The sequence below is a fragment of the Sugiyamaella lignohabitans genome, chromosome B (assembly GCF_001640025.1).
Source record: "Sugiyamaella lignohabitans strain CBS 10342 chromosome B, complete sequence".
NCBI lineage: Eukaryota > Fungi > Ascomycota > Dipodascomycetes > Dipodascales > Trichomonascaceae > Sugiyamaella > Sugiyamaella lignohabitans.
In genome coordinates, this window is record NC_031674.1 from 3,891,458 (window position 1) to 3,909,298 (window position 17,841).

The 17,841-nt window shown below is 41.7% G+C and overlaps 5 protein-coding genes across 5 annotated transcripts; 2 read left to right on the forward strand and 3 right to left on the reverse strand.

The window, feature by feature from the left end:
* Positions 1 to 1,189: 1,189 nt before the first annotated feature.
* On the forward strand, positions 1,190 to 1,954 carry AWJ20_3314 (uncharacterized protein; the record flags this gene model as incomplete). Its single annotated transcript, XM_018880324.1, has 1 exon — positions 1,190 to 1,954. One exon carries the CDS (start codon positions 1,190 to 1,192, stop codon positions 1,952 to 1,954), a length of 765 nt encoding a protein of 254 aa, XP_018738153.1.
* Positions 1,955 to 2,294: 340 nt separating this feature from the next.
* MET13 (methylenetetrahydrofolate reductase (NAD(P)H) MET13) lies at positions 2,295 to 4,076 on the reverse strand (the record flags this gene model as incomplete). The annotated part of the gene is made up of 1 exon (XM_018880325.1): positions 2,295 to 4,076. The coding sequence occupies one exon, from the start codon at positions 4,074 to 4,076 to the stop codon at positions 2,295 to 2,297; it is 1,782 nt and encodes a 593-aa protein (XP_018738154.1).
* Positions 4,077 to 5,015: 939 nt separating this feature from the next.
* AWJ20_3316 (uncharacterized protein) lies at positions 5,016 to 6,998 on the reverse strand (the record flags this gene model as incomplete). The annotated part of the gene is made up of 1 exon (XM_018880326.1): positions 5,016 to 6,998. The coding sequence occupies one exon, from the start codon at positions 6,996 to 6,998 to the stop codon at positions 5,016 to 5,018; it is 1,983 nt and encodes a 660-aa protein (XP_018738155.1).
* Positions 6,999 to 9,701: 2,703 nt separating this feature from the next.
* AWJ20_3317 (uncharacterized protein) lies at positions 9,702 to 10,931 on the forward strand (the record flags this gene model as incomplete). The annotated part of the gene is made up of 1 exon (XM_018880327.1): positions 9,702 to 10,931. The coding sequence occupies one exon, from the start codon at positions 9,702 to 9,704 to the stop codon at positions 10,929 to 10,931; it is 1,230 nt and encodes a 409-aa protein (XP_018738156.1).
* A 2,593-nt stretch (positions 10,932 to 13,524) lies between these two features.
* On the reverse strand, positions 13,525 to 17,202 carry ITC1 (Itc1p; the record flags this gene model as incomplete). Its single annotated transcript, XM_018880328.1, has 1 exon — positions 13,525 to 17,202. One exon carries the CDS (start codon positions 17,200 to 17,202, stop codon positions 13,525 to 13,527), a length of 3,678 nt encoding a protein of 1,225 aa, XP_018738157.1.
* Positions 17,203 to 17,841: the final 639 nt, after the last annotated feature.

Here is a 17,841-nt window from a genome sequence, read left to right on the forward strand (position 1 = left end):
TGCTGTTCCTTATTTTTTCTTTTGCATGAAATATAATCGTCTAATCATCCTGTGCGGATTCCGACTGCCCGGCCCGATTGCGGCTCGATGGACCTGCATATTGCCCTGCTAACTATTATCGGCATGTGGTCGGCTGTTGACTGCCGCCGCAGCCGGTTTTGTTCTACGCTGTGAGGCGGAGCAATTTGATTAGCGAAATTTGGGGTATCTTACTGTAAAACTACCAATATAGCAGTGTCATCTTGATATTCACACCGACAACCTAAGCTTTGGGCCGGACGAGAAATCAGTTCACTTGGCGAACGATAAAGCAGAACTTGGCAAACCACAGGTTAGCAACGATATCGGTATTTGTTGGATAGTCATATTATCTATTCTTGCCTTCCATTAAGGGTCGGTTTTGTGTCGAAGGGTTGATTCTCCCTAATTGAAAATTACCCTCCGTCAAATGATTGGTGGCTGCATATGTGATGTGTATGCAGCCCTGGCCGGTAGAAACTGCAGATGACAGACGCACTGCCCTGTAGTTGGCTGCTCCAGCTCCCTGCTCGATATGAAAAAGAAATTCTAAATTTACTTTAAGGGCCGAGACCGCAGAAAGAACACGGGGTACAGGTTAATAACTCGACGGGTTGATGAGAATTCATGACGACATTGGTCAGCAATAGCTCTGTGTCTTGGGCTAGTGGCGATCTCGACGACAAGGTGATCTTTGGATTTGGGCCTTATTCAAAAGCGGGTACTATGTGACCTGGCCGTCAGTTTAAGGTGACTGCTTCGACATCTTTCTTGCCACTGATTTGTCTTATTACTTTTTGTTTAGTTAGTTTTTCGCTACTGTCACTGGTCCCTTTCGTTATATATGTATACTATTTTACATAAGTACAAGAACGAGTTGTGATTACGCTCCAGCTTGTCCCTGGATATCATTCTACGTCGACTTCTCATCGCTAAAGGAGGGTCTATTCTTCTATTCTTATTCTGGTTTTTGAGTTTTCTCAGGGTCGTGAGCTATATCTAATGGTTGTTCAAACGCTGCGTAGTAAGTACTGGTGGTGGTGGTGCTCCTACCTGGTATTCTATAAAAATACGGGATATCTTATTATCGGGGGTACATCAGTGGCTTTCTGCAGATAGTACCCAGAGTCCAGCTTTCAGCTAGATAGATAGTCACGATATTGGTTTAACAATGTCGACATCATCAAATCAAAATAACAATGGGTCGGCAAAACCAACTGACGGTATGAGTGGGCCTGACCCTATTGTACCACTGCCGGGCTCTGATCCAGCCACTCGAAGACGTAAAGCATTGCGTGATTTTTATAAATTACAGGCTGCCAAAATTGAATCATCGCCGGCGCCAACTCTGTCACCAACAGTAGAAGATGATTCAATGACTGATTTCATTCGTGACAGCGATACACAGCTAGAGTTAGATGTCCCAGGGACTACGGTAGATGAGTACATTCGTAACCTCATGAAAGATAGCGATCTTAAGACAGTGGTCAAAACAGAAAACAAGCTTGTTAGTGAAATTAGAGCACTAGACAGCGAGCAGAAAGCATTAGTTTATAACAATTACAACAAGCTAATTGCAGCTGCTAATACTCTAGAATCCATGCACAAGAATAATGATCTGTCACAAGTGCATGAATTAAAAAGCTCGCTAGCGAAGGTATCAGAGACGGTCAAGGGAACTGTATCGCAGTCAAGCTCAGCTCCACCAGCCGATTCGGCTCAAATATTAACAAGCGATCAAATTCATGCTGCTCGATGGCTACTTGCATCAAATAAGTATCTCGACACTCTACTTGCGGCCAATAGAAAGGAAGAAGCTAAGCAGTTGGCTGGCCAAACTGTTAAGCTTATAGAGCGTTGGCCAAAAGGCAATCAGTTGATCCAAGACCAGTTGTCTGTGATTCGCACAAAATGTCTAGATATAATCATAGTTTGATGTGAGGTGTACTATTTGTTCATATAATTTATTATGCAGTGTCATTGTTGAATGACAATATTTATGTATACATGTTAATACATGTTGTGTGAATCATACTAATGCAAAAATGTCATAAATGCGATCCATACGCCTGTTGAAGTCGATTATAATTTTTTTCTCTTTTAAACTTGGTCTGTTTGCGGAATTAGAAAAGGAATTTAAGTTGAAAAAATTCCGACTTAATAACAACTCTTGCATGGAATTTAAGGGTGGTCGTCATTATTCATCATCGGATACCGTGAAAAGTATCAAAATAAAATTTTAAGCTTCTGTTGAAAGAAGTTCTAGTCAAAAACATCTAATGAATGTTATTGAACAAACGGAAGATAGCATCGGGATCCTGAAAGTCGTTATGGACAATGTTAATAAGATACCATTTATCAACAATACCCATAACAAGCCTTCTAGACTCTGTGTCCTCATCATAGCATCGGGCCCACTCAGCTCCTAGCCTGAATGCTTCGTCTTTCCAAGCCAAGAAGGAGATCTTTTCAACAATGGTAGGTTGGATAACTTCTTTACCAGGATAGATACCCCAAGTAACAGCATTAGGGCCGTCAACAGGTGAATTGGTGCGAAGGTTTCCTCTCGAGTCAACACAGTAATATGTCACATCAGGATCCTTCTCCACAGCGTGAACAACTTTATCAGCAACTTCAGGCGGAACGAGCAACTCCAAATAAGCCTTCTGGTACACATAACCGTTGCTAGGTCCCCATCCATGAACAGGATGGGTGGATTTCACACCATTCACAGCCGGCTGAGAATTTATGGTTAAAAAGCCCCTTGAATTTATATCCAGCAATTGATCCTTGATAGAATCCACTTCATTTGAAATGGGAGCATCAGACCAAGGTAGTGACTTGATTTTACCCGACAAATAGCCAACAAAAAGGTCACGAAGATCTTCAACTGTCTTAGGGGAACCCCAAATTTCAATTGCCTTAGCAGCAGAGTGACGTAGCAAAACTCCGTAATTCTCTAGTTCGCCATAAGCAGGGGACCTAGAATCACCCCATCTACCGTTGGGAAATTCATCCCAATCCTGCGTTCTAGCAACATAACTCTTCTTGCGATTTTTCCAAAAAATAGGGCGAACGGTTTCGTCTTCTCGTCCAAGTGCAAGAGATTGTCTCCACGGTAGAGGTGGATTTTTCTTATCCTCCTCTGGAATGTATTCAGGTAAGATACCCAACTTATCCAAAACCATGACAGTGGCTTTTTCCAAGTTCATAGTATAGAAATGAAGGTGCTGAATACCTGCAGCAACCATCTTCTCACACATGTCAGCAACAAGCTCTGTACCTTTTTCACGGACAAGATTATCATCACCGGAAATTGGTTCCAACTGATCTAAAAAGTTCTTGGGGATATTAATCTCACACCAGGTGGCTCGACGCATAAAGCTGGCGTAGGTTGAAATAGGCATAATACCTGGAATAATTGGAACAGTTATGCCAGCATTGCGACACTTTTCAACCCATGAAAGGAAATTATCAACATCATAAAACATCTGGGTGATGATGAAAGTTGCACCTGCGTCAACTTTTTCCTTTAAATAGCCTATCAAGACATCAATATCAGACTCTTCAGGATGTCCTTCAGGATAACCAGCAACACCAATGTCGAAATAATCACCGTACTTGGCCCGGATATACTTGATCAAATCTTTCGCATACCTAAACTCTGGAACAAGCTCATTACCGTTGGCACTAGTAGATTCACTACCGTGAGGGGGGTCACCTCGAAGAGCCAAGATATTTTGACAACCCGAATTGTAAGCATCTTTCAGAGCATTTTCGACCAATTGAATGGGCATACCAGTACAGGTCAAGTGCATACATGTCTCTAGACCAATAATAGACTGGGAGGTCGAGACCATTTCACAGGTAAGATTTGAAAGACGGCCACCGGCATTCCAAGTAATATCAATGAACTGGGGTCCCAGCTCATACATCCTATCCATACGGTCATAAAGATTTTGAACACCTTGAGATGTCTTGGGCACGAAAAACTCAAATGAATAAGTTGGGCGGTGCGAAGACGAGTGTGCCTTCTGAAGCTTCTGAGATATTTTCATATTTTTTTCTCACTCTATTGATCTAAACAAGAAATACTGTGGTAGGCTGATAAAATGAAAACAGTCCCTACGGTCAGAGACACAAGTTGCTGGCAATCTCTCTGTTTAAGCAATTTTTTGCCATGCCTTGTTATGACCCTTGAATGTGGCTTGAGCGAAACCGGAGTGTACCTGAACGCTCAAATGGGTGAAGATTTTTTACTGATATACCACATAGGGCTATTTACCCTAAATGACACAAGTTGAAATTTGCATATGAAAATCAGCCACAATTGTGAGGCGCATATAGAGAACTACTGGGTAATTTGACATACGCGTAAATCTCTGGAATGAGTACGGAATCTGTGAAAGTCCGATATATACATAATCGACAAATTAGCATTCAGATATTTATATAAATTGTGTCAAAGCTATTTAAAGCTTATGCAGAGCGACTGCAACAAATATGAGCATAGTGAGGTAAATCTCTTGACAGCGTACGTAGTATTCTTCAGTCACGGTTCAACATGTGGCAATAACCGTATAGGTCGGTTCAACGGGCCATATTTCATCCAAACATGTCAGTGACAATCTATTCTTGCTCTGCCTTGGGTTTTAGCCTAGTTCGATAGAGTGTCGGGATAGTATCCAAAAGTAAAATCACATGACTTCTGTTTTTCGCCGGTTTCGCCGGTGACTACTGTCACATCTTACAGCGTAACCGTTAGAGCATGTGTACATATTGATCGACAATCTGGAGTATGCAAGATCCAATTTAAATTTCTTTTTTGCTGTTTATCACAACTGAACTCGATTGGCGTCAGACTCCGGCACTATTGATACATTATATGATATAACAACGTTTTGATCCTAGGTTAAACTCCATTTATTGAATTATATAATTAATTATGTAAGAATAATATGTCACAAGCAATATTCCCAAAAAATATCGAATGAAATTTAGTTAATAAGAAGATTCATGCTCATCTTGTTATACAACTGGATGTTTGTTTTTCTACTGGACAAAGCGCTGGACTTTGTCTCTTCATGATGGCAGACAGCTGGAACAAGTTTGGGATCTGGACCAGATCTAACAATAGCTTCGTGCCCCGAGTTCAAGTTTCCTTCCAATTTGTCCGTCTCAAGAGAAGGTTGAAGTTTGATTTTCTTGGAGACCGAAGCATCGGACAAGTGGCAAGACTTATCAAAATTGCCAAGAGTCTTGTCATGCAGCTTGTTGCTCCAACTAATATCATCCTCAACAAGAAGCTTCCTCTTAGAGGAAGACAGAACTTTTCTAGAGCGTCGTCTTCCGATAGCTGTCAGCATCATATCAGTCGGACGAAACAAACGCGTGTTCACCGGTAGAAAAATTTCTCCACTCGTAATTTGGCTGCGCTCTTGCTCCATTAGCTCATAGGAAGTATAGTGCCACTGGGTACAGTCAATTTTTCCTTTCACAATAAAAAATTTCATATTGCATTTGTAACGAGGGTGAGCAACAATTTGCTTCAGGAATCTACAAGTGATCTCTTTGTCGTTAGAAGGACAAGGAATAGCGACAAATTTTTGAACAGGAAGACTCTTGATATCTCGGTCAACATTTCTGTCCTGATTAGTACTAGACCGGACAATTTGAACAAAGTGGAAATCCTTGATGGCGAATAGTTTCCGAATTTCAGATGCAATATTATTATGGTTAAGTTTGATGGGTGTGCAGCTGGCATTCTCATCTTCACTACTATCAGTAACAAAATTCATTGTACCGGACCGTCTTCGACCAACTGAAAGGTAGTCGGAAGCCTCTGAAACTGTATCAGTTTTGTCAATTCGATAAAAGGGGGTGAATTCGACATAATGACTGCGAATTGTTTCAGACTCCACACCCAAACTAGAGAGAAAAATCTCATCGATGTTGGCAGCAAGATTAAGATGTATTGTCATTGAGTCGGTAAATGGCCTTCCTTGCGTACCTTTCTTTCCATTAGACTTGGGTGTAGAGTACCTTTTTTGAGACAACCTGATCTTAGGTGAAGAAGATGAAACTGTATACTCTTGGTTAGCGAACACAGTATTGGGCTGTTTCTTCCTGCACTTGGTTTTCGGCTTGACATTGCTGGGAATTTGAGGAATAGCAGAAGATGTAATAATTGTAGTAGAGATAGACGGACTAGACGTGGTTGGTAGAAAAGCTTGTTCTTCATTAGATTTAACAGATGAGTAATCACGAGCCAAAGTTTGTTCGTAAGAATCACAGATTATATGTTCTTTAGAGCATTGGACGTTCGCTGAGTCAGAAGCAGAATTGTTTCCGAGAGAAATCTTATACTTATTAAGTTCAGTTTGGCCACACGGGTCCAATTGTGAGAGACGAGTCAAACCATATGCTGCTTTAGGGGTGTTAAATCCACTACTACAAGAATCATCATCAAGAGTTGGTCCTTCGCTTATAGAAGAGTTCCTAGAAGCAAAGTTCTGAGATGGGGTGACATCGGGAGAGGGATATACTGAATTGAAAACAGGAGTGTCACATACAGGACCACATAGGCGTTGTTGAGAAGTATCATATTCCGTTGGAGTACTAGGACGGTTCGATGGAGCAGTACGCTCATAAGAAGTGTATCGGGGTTGAGGTCGGGATAAAAGACTTGAATATGAATATTTGGGAGAAGAAGATGAGATAGGAAGCCTCTTGTCATTAGAAGAACATAAGTAATCAGAGTAATCAGAAAAAGGTCTTACACAGTTTTGATACGAACTCGCAGGTGTCATGTCGTAGGATGAAGTAAGGGCCAATTGAGGGTCGAAATTTGCAATGTCTTTGTCGGTTAATGAGGGTGAGATATAAGGACCGACGACTTGCGATAGGGGAGGTAAGATGGTAGCCGGAATCGACTGTCTTGTATGAAAGGAACCTGAGGTGTAACAGGGTTGGCCAACCATTTTCAACGACAAGTAGAGCAACAACGTAGTATGAGAATACAGGAACTCTAGAAGTGTTACTGATAGCGAAGTTCTTTTCTTTGAAAAAAGAAAACTTAACTTAACCAAAAAATGAAACAAGAAAAGAAATAAGGGCGATGATAGAAGACTAGGATCTAAACGGCCCTAGCGTATTAGGCAATGAGAAAACAGACTGTTATAATGTGAAGATGACCTATTATTTGAGAACAGAAGTAATCGATTAGGTTGTTAGCATCGGTTTTGACTTTGGGAAAAAGCGTCGGAGTTCCTCAAAACAAGTACTATAGGGAAGGTAACCAGCAACTTACAATCAAAAAAAAAAAAAAAAAAAACAGCCAGAGAAATCTTGAAATTAACAAAATGATCTGAGTTTTGTGTTTTGGTATTATTTGGATTGGGGACAAAGTTCACTTGAAAGCGCGCCAGATAATAGCTCACCGGACTTAGATCTGCTATAAGAAGCTGAATTCTATACTGGTCAATTCATGCAAGCAATGCAATTAATTGTACAGAATCTAATTGACAGGGATATCCACAGACAGATATGGCCGAAATGAGAAAGTGATTTAGAGTGTTGACCTGTCTCTTCGGCAGATGAGGCACTTCAAAATGGTGAAGATCTGCTTGAGACCACAGACAGAGCTTTAACTAACCTTACGACAGGAACCAACGTATTCTGAAACTCGAATGAAAATTCCTTTCTAAAAGTACCAAACCGGAATGACAAGTATATCTTATAATCTCCTACCGTTCACCTAAACAGTGGTCAGATACAAGTTCAAATACCAGGTGTATGCAATGAGGCTACATATAGCTGCGGACAACTCAATCATACAGCAGCCCAGGAAAAAAGAAACAAATAAGAGTGATTTGGAACCAGACTGAAAATAAAAAATAATGGAGAGGCAGAGTTAAATACTTTTCTTATAAAGCAGATTTGTGTATAAGGAGATTTCAAAAAGGAAAATGTTGGAAATATGTATATAAAAATACAGATAGGTTGCAACCTTTTTACCTAGTCCTAAGCTCAAGGTTTGTCGATCACTAACTGTATCTCCCCCAATGATGCATCTAAGTCACGTTTGTGACAGTTAGCGTAAACTACAGATCTCCTATTAGTGCAGTAGGGTGCAGATTTCCCGGCGAATTTATTATTTAGTTTACATTAGTGCTTAATGCATGTCTTAGAGAGGTGATCCCTTAAGACGGCACACAATCGAACTGGTCAACTAATTGAAGTCCCGTTGGTAGTAACATCTCGCATACCCGAATTTCGCGCGACGTGCATGGAGCACCTGAAGGGGTAATTTATTCTGTTTAGATAGTTAAATTAAAATAAGCCCAAAGGATCAGGAGCCATGGCGCGTCACCGGGTTGCTCATGAGGACAACTACCCAATTCCAAAAAAACAAAAAACTCTAAGCTATCTTATAAATAATAGTTTCAAAGTGGGTTATAGTGTGGAGGCCGAAAAGATCCGTAAATTTCCATGCGGGGTATTTCGGGCAAGACAGCACAACCACATCCGATATACGCTACTTATGTCTGTTGCCCGAAATATGTTGGGAAGTTGATTGATCCTTGTTCTAATGGAGGTTGAATCAACAATTGGCTGGTACACAGGTCCAAAAGCAACAAACATAGCTTACAAGTCTCAGATTGTGCCAGATATAAAGACTGGTACCACAGTTCTCATTTGCGTAGCCCAAACCTTCAGTTGATACTCTTAAAACTCGACTGGCAAAGTGAGTTGACCGAGCGAAAGGTAGATAAGCTGCTGTGGACTCTTCCTATCCACTATCTTTTACCAGGTAACAGTATCATTACGGAAAGTAGACTACAAATCTAGCATATTATGACTTCTGGCTGTGGGCACGAAGTTGAGATCTTGACTCACTTTGTAGCGAAATATTAGTATGAGCGTGCACACTTATCACGTGCTTGCAAATGCTGTGCAGATCGCATACCCTACATACACAACGACTATTCTTCTTAACGATAAGGATACTATATCGAGCTCCGGTAGACAACCGATTTGCTTTCTTATTTATATGCGATAACATCGTTGAAAGTTGTTGCAGTATACAATATCACGAAAAACATGACCTCGTATTTGACATTGGCACGAAGTTTACTGTTTTGGAATGACCTGGAAAAAGAGATTCTCAAAGACGATGGTAAGCGCTTCATGTTATGATAATTCTATAACCTCAATCTAACCTTCAAATAGGAGATTCGCCTTTGATTAAAAAACACAGCTCCTTTCAAACAGTTCGTATTAAGTCAACGGGCAATTCGGTGAAGGTTCGAGTAGTATCTATTCCTCATTATAAAAGTAGCAAACTGCCACCGCTACCAAGAGTAGTGTTCGTTCACGGTCTTGGCGGACAATTGACACAATTTGAGCGACTTATCGATTATTTTGCTTATTTCTCCACTGTACTAGCAATAGATTTGCCCGGTCATGGTCGGTCTGAGTGTGATGGTCACTGGAGTACCTATACCCAAGAATCATTAGCCGATATTATCCAAGAGATTATTGATACACAAGAAGATATTGTTTCAGAGGATACTGCAGATGGGGAGGCTGCGGAACCCGCAATTTCAGTGGAAGAGATTTCAGGTGGTGGACCCAGTAGTTCACTTAGTTCTAGTAGCAATACGCCAGAAGGCACCCCCGAAATGCGAGCCCACTCCATGGATGATAGGTTTGCTTTTGCATCCATTGATGCTAATACTGTAACTCCTGATAAACAGTTTATATTAATTGGCCACTCTATGGGTACCTCACTGGCAGGTCGGGTAGCGTTGCGATATGGTCCTGGCCGATGTAAAGGCGTTGTAGCAATTTGCCCACCTTCTCATGTTGACCCAAAGATGAGATCTACCAGAAAGTCACTCGCGTACATCCCAGAATTTGTGTTCAATATTTTTCGAGCTGTCGATAGATCGGGAGGGTTGACATCTCACTCTGTTAATCGTATGGTCAGCCCATCAGTCCCTCCTACGCATGAAATCCGAACTAAACAACTGCGGATAAACTTACAGGTGAATACAGGGCCCTGGATGAAAACAGCGTACAATTTCGAACCCTTAACGAGCAGAGAGTGGGGCGAGCTCAATTGTCCAGTTTTTTTAATTGGTAGTGAAAATGATGTTGTCACACCCAAAAACGATGTGTATGATATTTTTGGGTGGCTAAATGATAAAGCTAAAGGAGGTAAAAATGTGATCGACCCTGTGATTTTACATGATTCTGGACATGCTGCGTTAATTGAGAAGCATCATGTTCTTGAAGGACTGATATCTGACTTTATTATCAAGCATGTGAATATTAAGCTTTCTCTAGGGTGGCAGCTAGCATACCTTGCATCTAAATCAGACAAGTGGTCTCTGAAAAACGAAGCAAAATGGCGTAAGACTCTGGCTGTAGGTGAGAAAATAAGGGGAACACGACTTCGAGGTATGAAAACACTTCGTCAAAATGATCTAGAACACTCTCCGTCGATATTAGAAAAAAAATATCCAGATATTTATTCAATCATCGATATATCTCGTGAACCACCTCCATATGATCCAGCATCATTCACTAGGATCAGTTATCACAAGTTTCCCACTGTCTCCAAACTTCCGCCCACAAAGAAAGAAGTGGCAGACTTTATCGAGATGGTTGATACATGCATGGAAGAAATCAAACTGCGTACCCAGTCTGCGGACCCACCACCCGACGCTACCTTAGCTGTACACTGCCACTATGGATTCAATCGTACAGGGTTTTTTCTGTGTAGCTATATGGTGGAGCGCCTAGGATATTCGATAAACGAGGCAGTAGAAGCATTTTCAATATCACGTCCACCTGGGATTAAACATCCTCATTTCATAGACGAGCTCTATGTTCGTTATGAACTCTAGTCTAGCGGCCGTGTTAGTTATTAGTCTATTATTTATAAATACAATTTAATGCCTAGTCATGATCTCGTCAATTGGAAACTTGCTCATAAATGTCTTCGCCTCCATAAAGTATCATTATCGTCATCTTCAGAGTCGTTACTATCATTATCGGTAACGATATATTCGCCTGCCAGATCTGACTTCAACTCATGTAATTGAACAGGGGTTTGCTTCACTTTTAAATCTCTCAATCGTTTCATTCGTTCAACCCGCTGTAATAGCTGATCTTGCTTTTCAAACTCTTCTAATAGCTTTTCCTCGTCTTCTTCGTCATCGTTGTTAGCCTGAGCTTCTAGCTCACCTATTTTGGGCTCTGCAGGTATGTCTTCGAAGGTGGTCGAGTTATGATGAACCGGTTCCGCTTCTACTACTACGGATGCATTTGTCTCAACCAGATTTGAGCGAGGATTGTCAAGTGTTGGCTTTATGTCCTTGATCTCGTCCTGAAATTTGCTCCATTCTTCATCTATATCTTCGACGTCTAAACTTTGGTTAGAACTTGAAACCTTAGGGCCAACATCGAAGAATCCAGCTGGCAATTCTGGTTTTGTATCTGCAATTTTAAGTTTCTTGGTAGCGCCTCCACTTTCATTAACAACGGAGTTAGACGCTCGCTTCGTTGACATGGTCGAAAGATACCGATAAGACCCGCAAATGAACATGCACAAGATAATTTGATGCCTCTGCAGGTGGTCGTCCCACAGTGCATCTATGCAGCAGATCGTCCGATTAATCAAGTTGTCCGCTCACATATACTTAGGGCCCCGAGTCTGATTAGCAACGCTCTCGTTTTAATCACTGTTATCTAATTCTCAGGTCTCTACAAGATTACATCTGGAAACGCGTTATATTTGGTCACGGTAGTTAACGTGAACCGCTAACATTTTTAAATTTGTTATTTGAATCACGCGTTACAATGGCACGAAAACCGACTATCACTGTCCTGGCCATTGCCATCTCAACTATTTTCCTCTGCTTCCTGATATTTGGCTCCGGTGGCACACCTGTGACTCAAAACACAGCACCTGATGCTTATAGTAAACAAGCAGCCAAAGTTGAAGACATACAAACATCGGGTGATTCCAGTCTACATCCGCCGATAGTAGCTGGCACTAGTAACAATGATATCATCAAGGGAGCTCCAATCATGTCTAAGATGACAAATGAGACCATTCGGTAAGAAGGCTAAATATATTTGTGTGTGAGAAGCGTACTAACTTGTGCTATAGTGCTGAGCTCGGAAGAGCAGCCTGGAAGGTCTTCCATACAATCCTGGCTCAATATCCAGAAAAGCCAACTCCCGAAGAAAGAGAGACTCTCTCGAACTACATTCACCTATTTTCAAGGGTATATCCATGGTTAGTAGAAGAAAAAGGGCTATTGTAAAGCGACCTGATACTAACAGACCTAGTCGGGAGTGTGCTGAGCACTTCCAAGAACTTCTCAAACAATTTCCCCCTCAAACATCAACCCGTGAACACGCTTCTCAATGGGGCTGCCATGTCCATAATCAAGTCAATAAACGGCTTGGTAAGGAGACCTTTGATTGCAATGAGCTAAGTGATAAATATGCGTGTGGATGTGCGGATGATGAAAAAGAGGAAGAAAAACACGATAAGGCTCTCAAAGAACTGCCTCCTCTAGAGAAGGGTGGATGATGGTTTCTATGTGTTCGATTTTGGACTTTAATTACAGCATAGTATTGTAGGAACTCGAGTAAAAGTGTATATACCTGAACCGTGTGTCCTTGTGCCTCCGGCGGCTGGGGCTGTGCTCCAGACCCTGGCTTCTCTCGCAGCGCTCAAGTCGGACGGCCACGGTCCCAGAGTGTGTTTAAGTTGTTCATTCAATAGCCAACTGTGCCTTTCATTCTTACCAAGTTGAACTCATCCACCGGCAAGGTTTGTTTTTTTTCTTCGCCCTTTTATACAGGAAGTGCAGAGCCTCGTAAATCTCATCACTACGCCATACGATAGGGAATAGTAGCCTGAAGGGTGGATTTGAATTTCATGACTGGAGATACTGTACTAATTGTGGAAATAAATACAATTGGCTAAATATATTGAATTTGGCATTTCATTATAACACTTAAGTTTTATCTACGAGCCTTACATTTCATATGCCACTGTTGCATTTCAGAGTCTACAATTGCATTTTAGAATCTATAACTGCATTTCAAGTACCAGAACATGACTTTGGATGTTGCAGACTGGGGATATTACTAAATATTTGTGAATTTAAATGACTTTTTATCGCTTTCCGACCCCCAGCGACAGGTCCTGGTGACCCCTGAATTTTAATGCTGCGGTCACTATTTTCTGTTTTTCAATGTTATGATTTTATTTCTCTTTCCTCAGAAGAGAAAAGTTCTACCATTTGTCAAGAACGGCGGGGAAGCGTGCTAATGCCGAAGAAACTAATGGGAACCTTCAAAATCTTAATATGGAACAAACATGTTTATTATAAATAGATAATGTACAAAGAAACAGGTAATAAACTGCTAAGTCATGAAATCGTTTCATAAGGTGTTCCAACCAGATGCGGCCCCTATCACCTAACGTCTGTCATTAGTCCATTCCTTATGAACGGGTTTTGATTTCCTAAGCCCTCGTTTCTTTAAGGGACCCTCATAATGAGTGTGACCTAGGGTACTTTCAACAATTGAGTTGGTCCATGCTAAGACACGAGAAGGAACTTTTGACGACATCTCTGCAATAAGTTCTTCGCGCCGTTGATTTTTTGATTCCCTACGAGTTTGTTTGTCCTCCATACGTTTATGGCGCTCACGTGCAATCGCTTCCTTATCCAGAGCCACTCTTTTCGCTGGACGTCCTGGTCCTCGTCGACGAGTTTCTACTTGTGGAGGACTGATAGCCGATGCACTCGTGACATCACTGTTTCTAGATCTCAGGCGCCGACGGCCAACAACGATTTCGTCATCCGGAGGATTATCCGGGTCCCCTTCCAAATCGGCCTCTATAGCTGCTTCTGATCCAGCGACACCCTCAACGAGAACATTCGTTTCACCAGCCGTCTCCTCACTTGCCTCAACATCATTATTGTCTTCATCATCGGAGATAATACCAAATTCTTCGTCAATAGTCTCCTGAATTTCACGCATTTGTGACAGCTTGTCTGCCTCCATGTCTTCCTTACGTGCCTCAATACTGCCTAATAAATACGGTTTAGCCAGCCCGAGCTCTTTCAACAGCTTAGACTCACGTAAACCATGCGGATTCAACCACTCAATTAAAGCCTGAATTTCTTCCGAGGTATCATAGTATGCCCAGTCATTGTATGAAGCAAGGAAAACAGGACTCTCATCTTTTTCTTTCAAATCATATGGAGTAAGTGCTGTGGAGCCAGTGCCATTAGCAGCCTCATCTTTCGAGTTATTCTTATTGTTGGCAACTATTTGGCTCTGTTCTCTTTTCAAATATACCAGCGCATCTTCTTCAGTCGGACCCTGTATCCACAGTCGGCCCATAGCATATCCCACTGGTTCTTCTTCGTCAGAATCTTCATACTCTGCCACCAACTCATTGCCAGTAGAACCAGAGTTTTCTTCATCTTCAGTATCCTCCTTCTCGGCTTCAGATTCCTCTTTAACTTCCTCAGCTGTATCACCTTCGTCCTCGGACTCTTCCTCAGCTTCGTCGTCAGATTCTTCTGCAACATGGCTCCTCTTCCGAGATCTTGTCTTGGGTTTCCGATCGGGACGCTTTTTGGGTTTAGATCTCACCTGGTTTTTTTGAGTATTTTTGGGCTCTGGATCCTCTATATCAACATCAGGACCATCCTCTTCCCTTTTGACACCAACGTCATCATCATTTGCTGGCTCATCCTGTTCTTCCCCCAATTCGATTTTGTGTGAACCCTGGTGTTTGTCCTCTTCCTTGATATCTTCATCCACTTCTTCTTTCTTCATGGTCTTAGATTTAGTCTTTTTAACACCAATACTTTCCGGTCTCTTCATGCCATTAGACTCAAACCACCAATATCGATTATAATATCTGTCTTTGCCTAGCATACGAAGACGCTGACAATCCAGTCGAATAAGCTCTTCTTCACATTTCTTGTTCAAATCTGCATACTCCTCGATCGTCTTAGTAATCTTATCACACTCGCTCACCACCTTAGCGAATTCTGAGTTTTTCTTAGCCATTTCTGCTTCATCTACAAGTGGAACTGGAGCTCGGCCATTTTGCTTCTCATTCTGTTCATGGTGTTCTTTCTGAGCTGCAATCTCATCACTGATGAAACCGCGCTTCTCGACTTCGAGACCCTTCAGCTGCTCTACTAATCCCTTCGTCTCTCTCTGTCGGTCCATCCTATCTTTGCGAAGTTTGGTAGACTCTTCTAAGGATCGGTCAATGTGATTACGAATGACAGAAGAGGAATAGACGAGATGGCATAGAATTTCCAAGATACGGGTTCTCAGTTCGAAAGAAAGTTCATAATAACCTGTATGAGCAGCAGCAAGCGTGACACCACGTTCAGATGAAGCCATATAAGACAAGATCTCATTGATGATCTCGGTCCACTCAGGGACGTAATTGACTGAATGTAACACAGAGATAGCAATTTGTTGCCAACCACCATCTTTGAACATGCGCTTTTTGAGACGTTCTTTCCAGTCCACATTTTGGTACCGTAAAAAACTACTTGCACGATGATTGCTAGTGTTATCCTCCAGCGAATCATTATTGTCCTTTGTATCGATGTCCATTTTATCTTCTACCTTTTGGGAATTCGTATTTTCTATATCCGATTCGTAGGCATGCTTAGCTTCGCTTTCCAATTTCCCAACATCCTCATCAGCATCTACCTCAGCGGTATCCTCGTTTTCCTCCCTATCATAGTAAGGCATTGATATAAGTAGTTCACTGTTGGATGTTCCCACAATAGCTGATAATAATGCACAATGAATCTCATTCAATAAAGGAATCTCTGTTTCTTCATCAGCATATTTTAAAACGTCGACGAAATCATCAAATGTAAAGGAGTCTAGTAACAATGGCTCATGATATACGTTCAGAAAGAGCCAGCTTTCAAGAAGGGTGGTTAACAGGTGGTCATTGCCTTCGGAGAAGAGTACGTCTTTTCTAAATGGTGCTCGTTTTGGGGCTTCTCCCGTAGGAATGAAAAGAAGATCGTCTTGATTTGCCGAACGTTTACTGCTGGTGGATGGTACTACAGTCACAGAACCTGAACTTCCAAGACGGGTACTGCTAGCAGAACTTGCCACAGCCGGTGCGATGGAGATGGGGGTTGTAGAAACGATCGGCCCTCCAACAACACTGCTAATACTGGGTAACATAGTTTCAATATTACCCATACTAGGCGCTTGAATTGGGCTTAGACCTGGAACATCCCCAGCGTATTGAAAATGGGATGATTGCTGTGAGTATACACCCTGGTCATTTGGCAATATCCATTGCGGACTATGATAAGGGGTTCCCTCACTGGAGCCATTTTGACCCCTCAGTCTAGCCTTTTCTTCTTCCCTCTTCAACCTTTGATTACGCCAGATTTGTGCCTTCCTTTCAGCCTTCAACTCAAGATTGCGAGCTTTGAGCTCAGCTAGTTCCCGAGCTTTTTCTTCTCTGGCTTTTTGACGCATTTCCTGTTTTTTAGTTCGATCTAGCATTTGCTGATAGTGGGGGTTTTGTTTCAGAAGCTCCGTTGGGATTTCGGTGTCTATTCGATATTTTTCAGCATATTTTGACTTTACTAGCCACGGAGCACCGCTCCAACTTTCTCTGGACACCGCATGCTTGATAAATGTCCTCAAAATTATCTTAGTGAAAAGCTTACGATCCCGCGTTAATTGCGTATCATCAACGGCCATCTCCATGGTTGGATCACCAACGACCTCAACCCTATACCGGCTGTAACCAGGTTGAACTTCGCCAGTTGAAAGCGTAATAGCATTGAATTTAGCTTTTTCCCTAATAATGACCTTTATTCTCTGTTCATTCGATTTGGCTATAACCACCTCTCCCGGGTAAAAGTCCTGTCGAAGTTGATTATACAAATCGTCTACTAAAGTGTCTAACCTGCTTGTCTGACAGAATTGGACTTTTCTCAGTATTGGTTCTTTTAGAGGCTCGGGAAAGCTGCCAATAATAATTTCGGCTTCTATAGCTTCGTTTTCGACGGCTTCAAAATAAGTCAGAGAACTATGGCCACTCAACTCGCAGATAAATTTTCGTTCATTGTAATAATCCATCCGGGCCAAGTACTCGTCATAACTCTCAAAATACTCATTGGTGAGTGGAATATACCAGACCTGGGTCTCATCATCAGGATACTTTTCAGGCCGTTTGAAGACAACCGGTTTCCTCTTATATAAAACCTATTGTGTTAGTAACCGCCTCATTTACCTCCAGTAGCTTTGGACTTATCAATTCCCTGCCATAGTCGACAGTTTGAATACTCCATTAATTGCTAATATTACTAGCAGAAAAATTCGGTAACACCAACATTATAAAGACACTTACCATTTGTCGCTGTCTTCACCTTCGCGTTTTCCCGTTTTTACACAATCCGAAGTATACTATGACAATCCAAGCTAATAGAGCTCGACTGGCCCAAATTCTTAAACCAGTTACAGTTCCAAATGTTCTAACGGCCAAAATACCGTTGCGCTGAGAGGAACTCTACCTCAAAAAACAAAACGCAGAAAAGTCACGAAAAGAAATAGCCAAAAGTAAGAACAATAAAAAATGATCGCGAGGTTTCTACTTTACATATATATACATTACTTACATGAGGCTGCCCGTTACTCCAGAAAAAGACACAGCGGAGAATCCCGTAGTATAACACACTTGTTTCCAGCCATATGCCTGAGGTTAATCACATCTCCCTA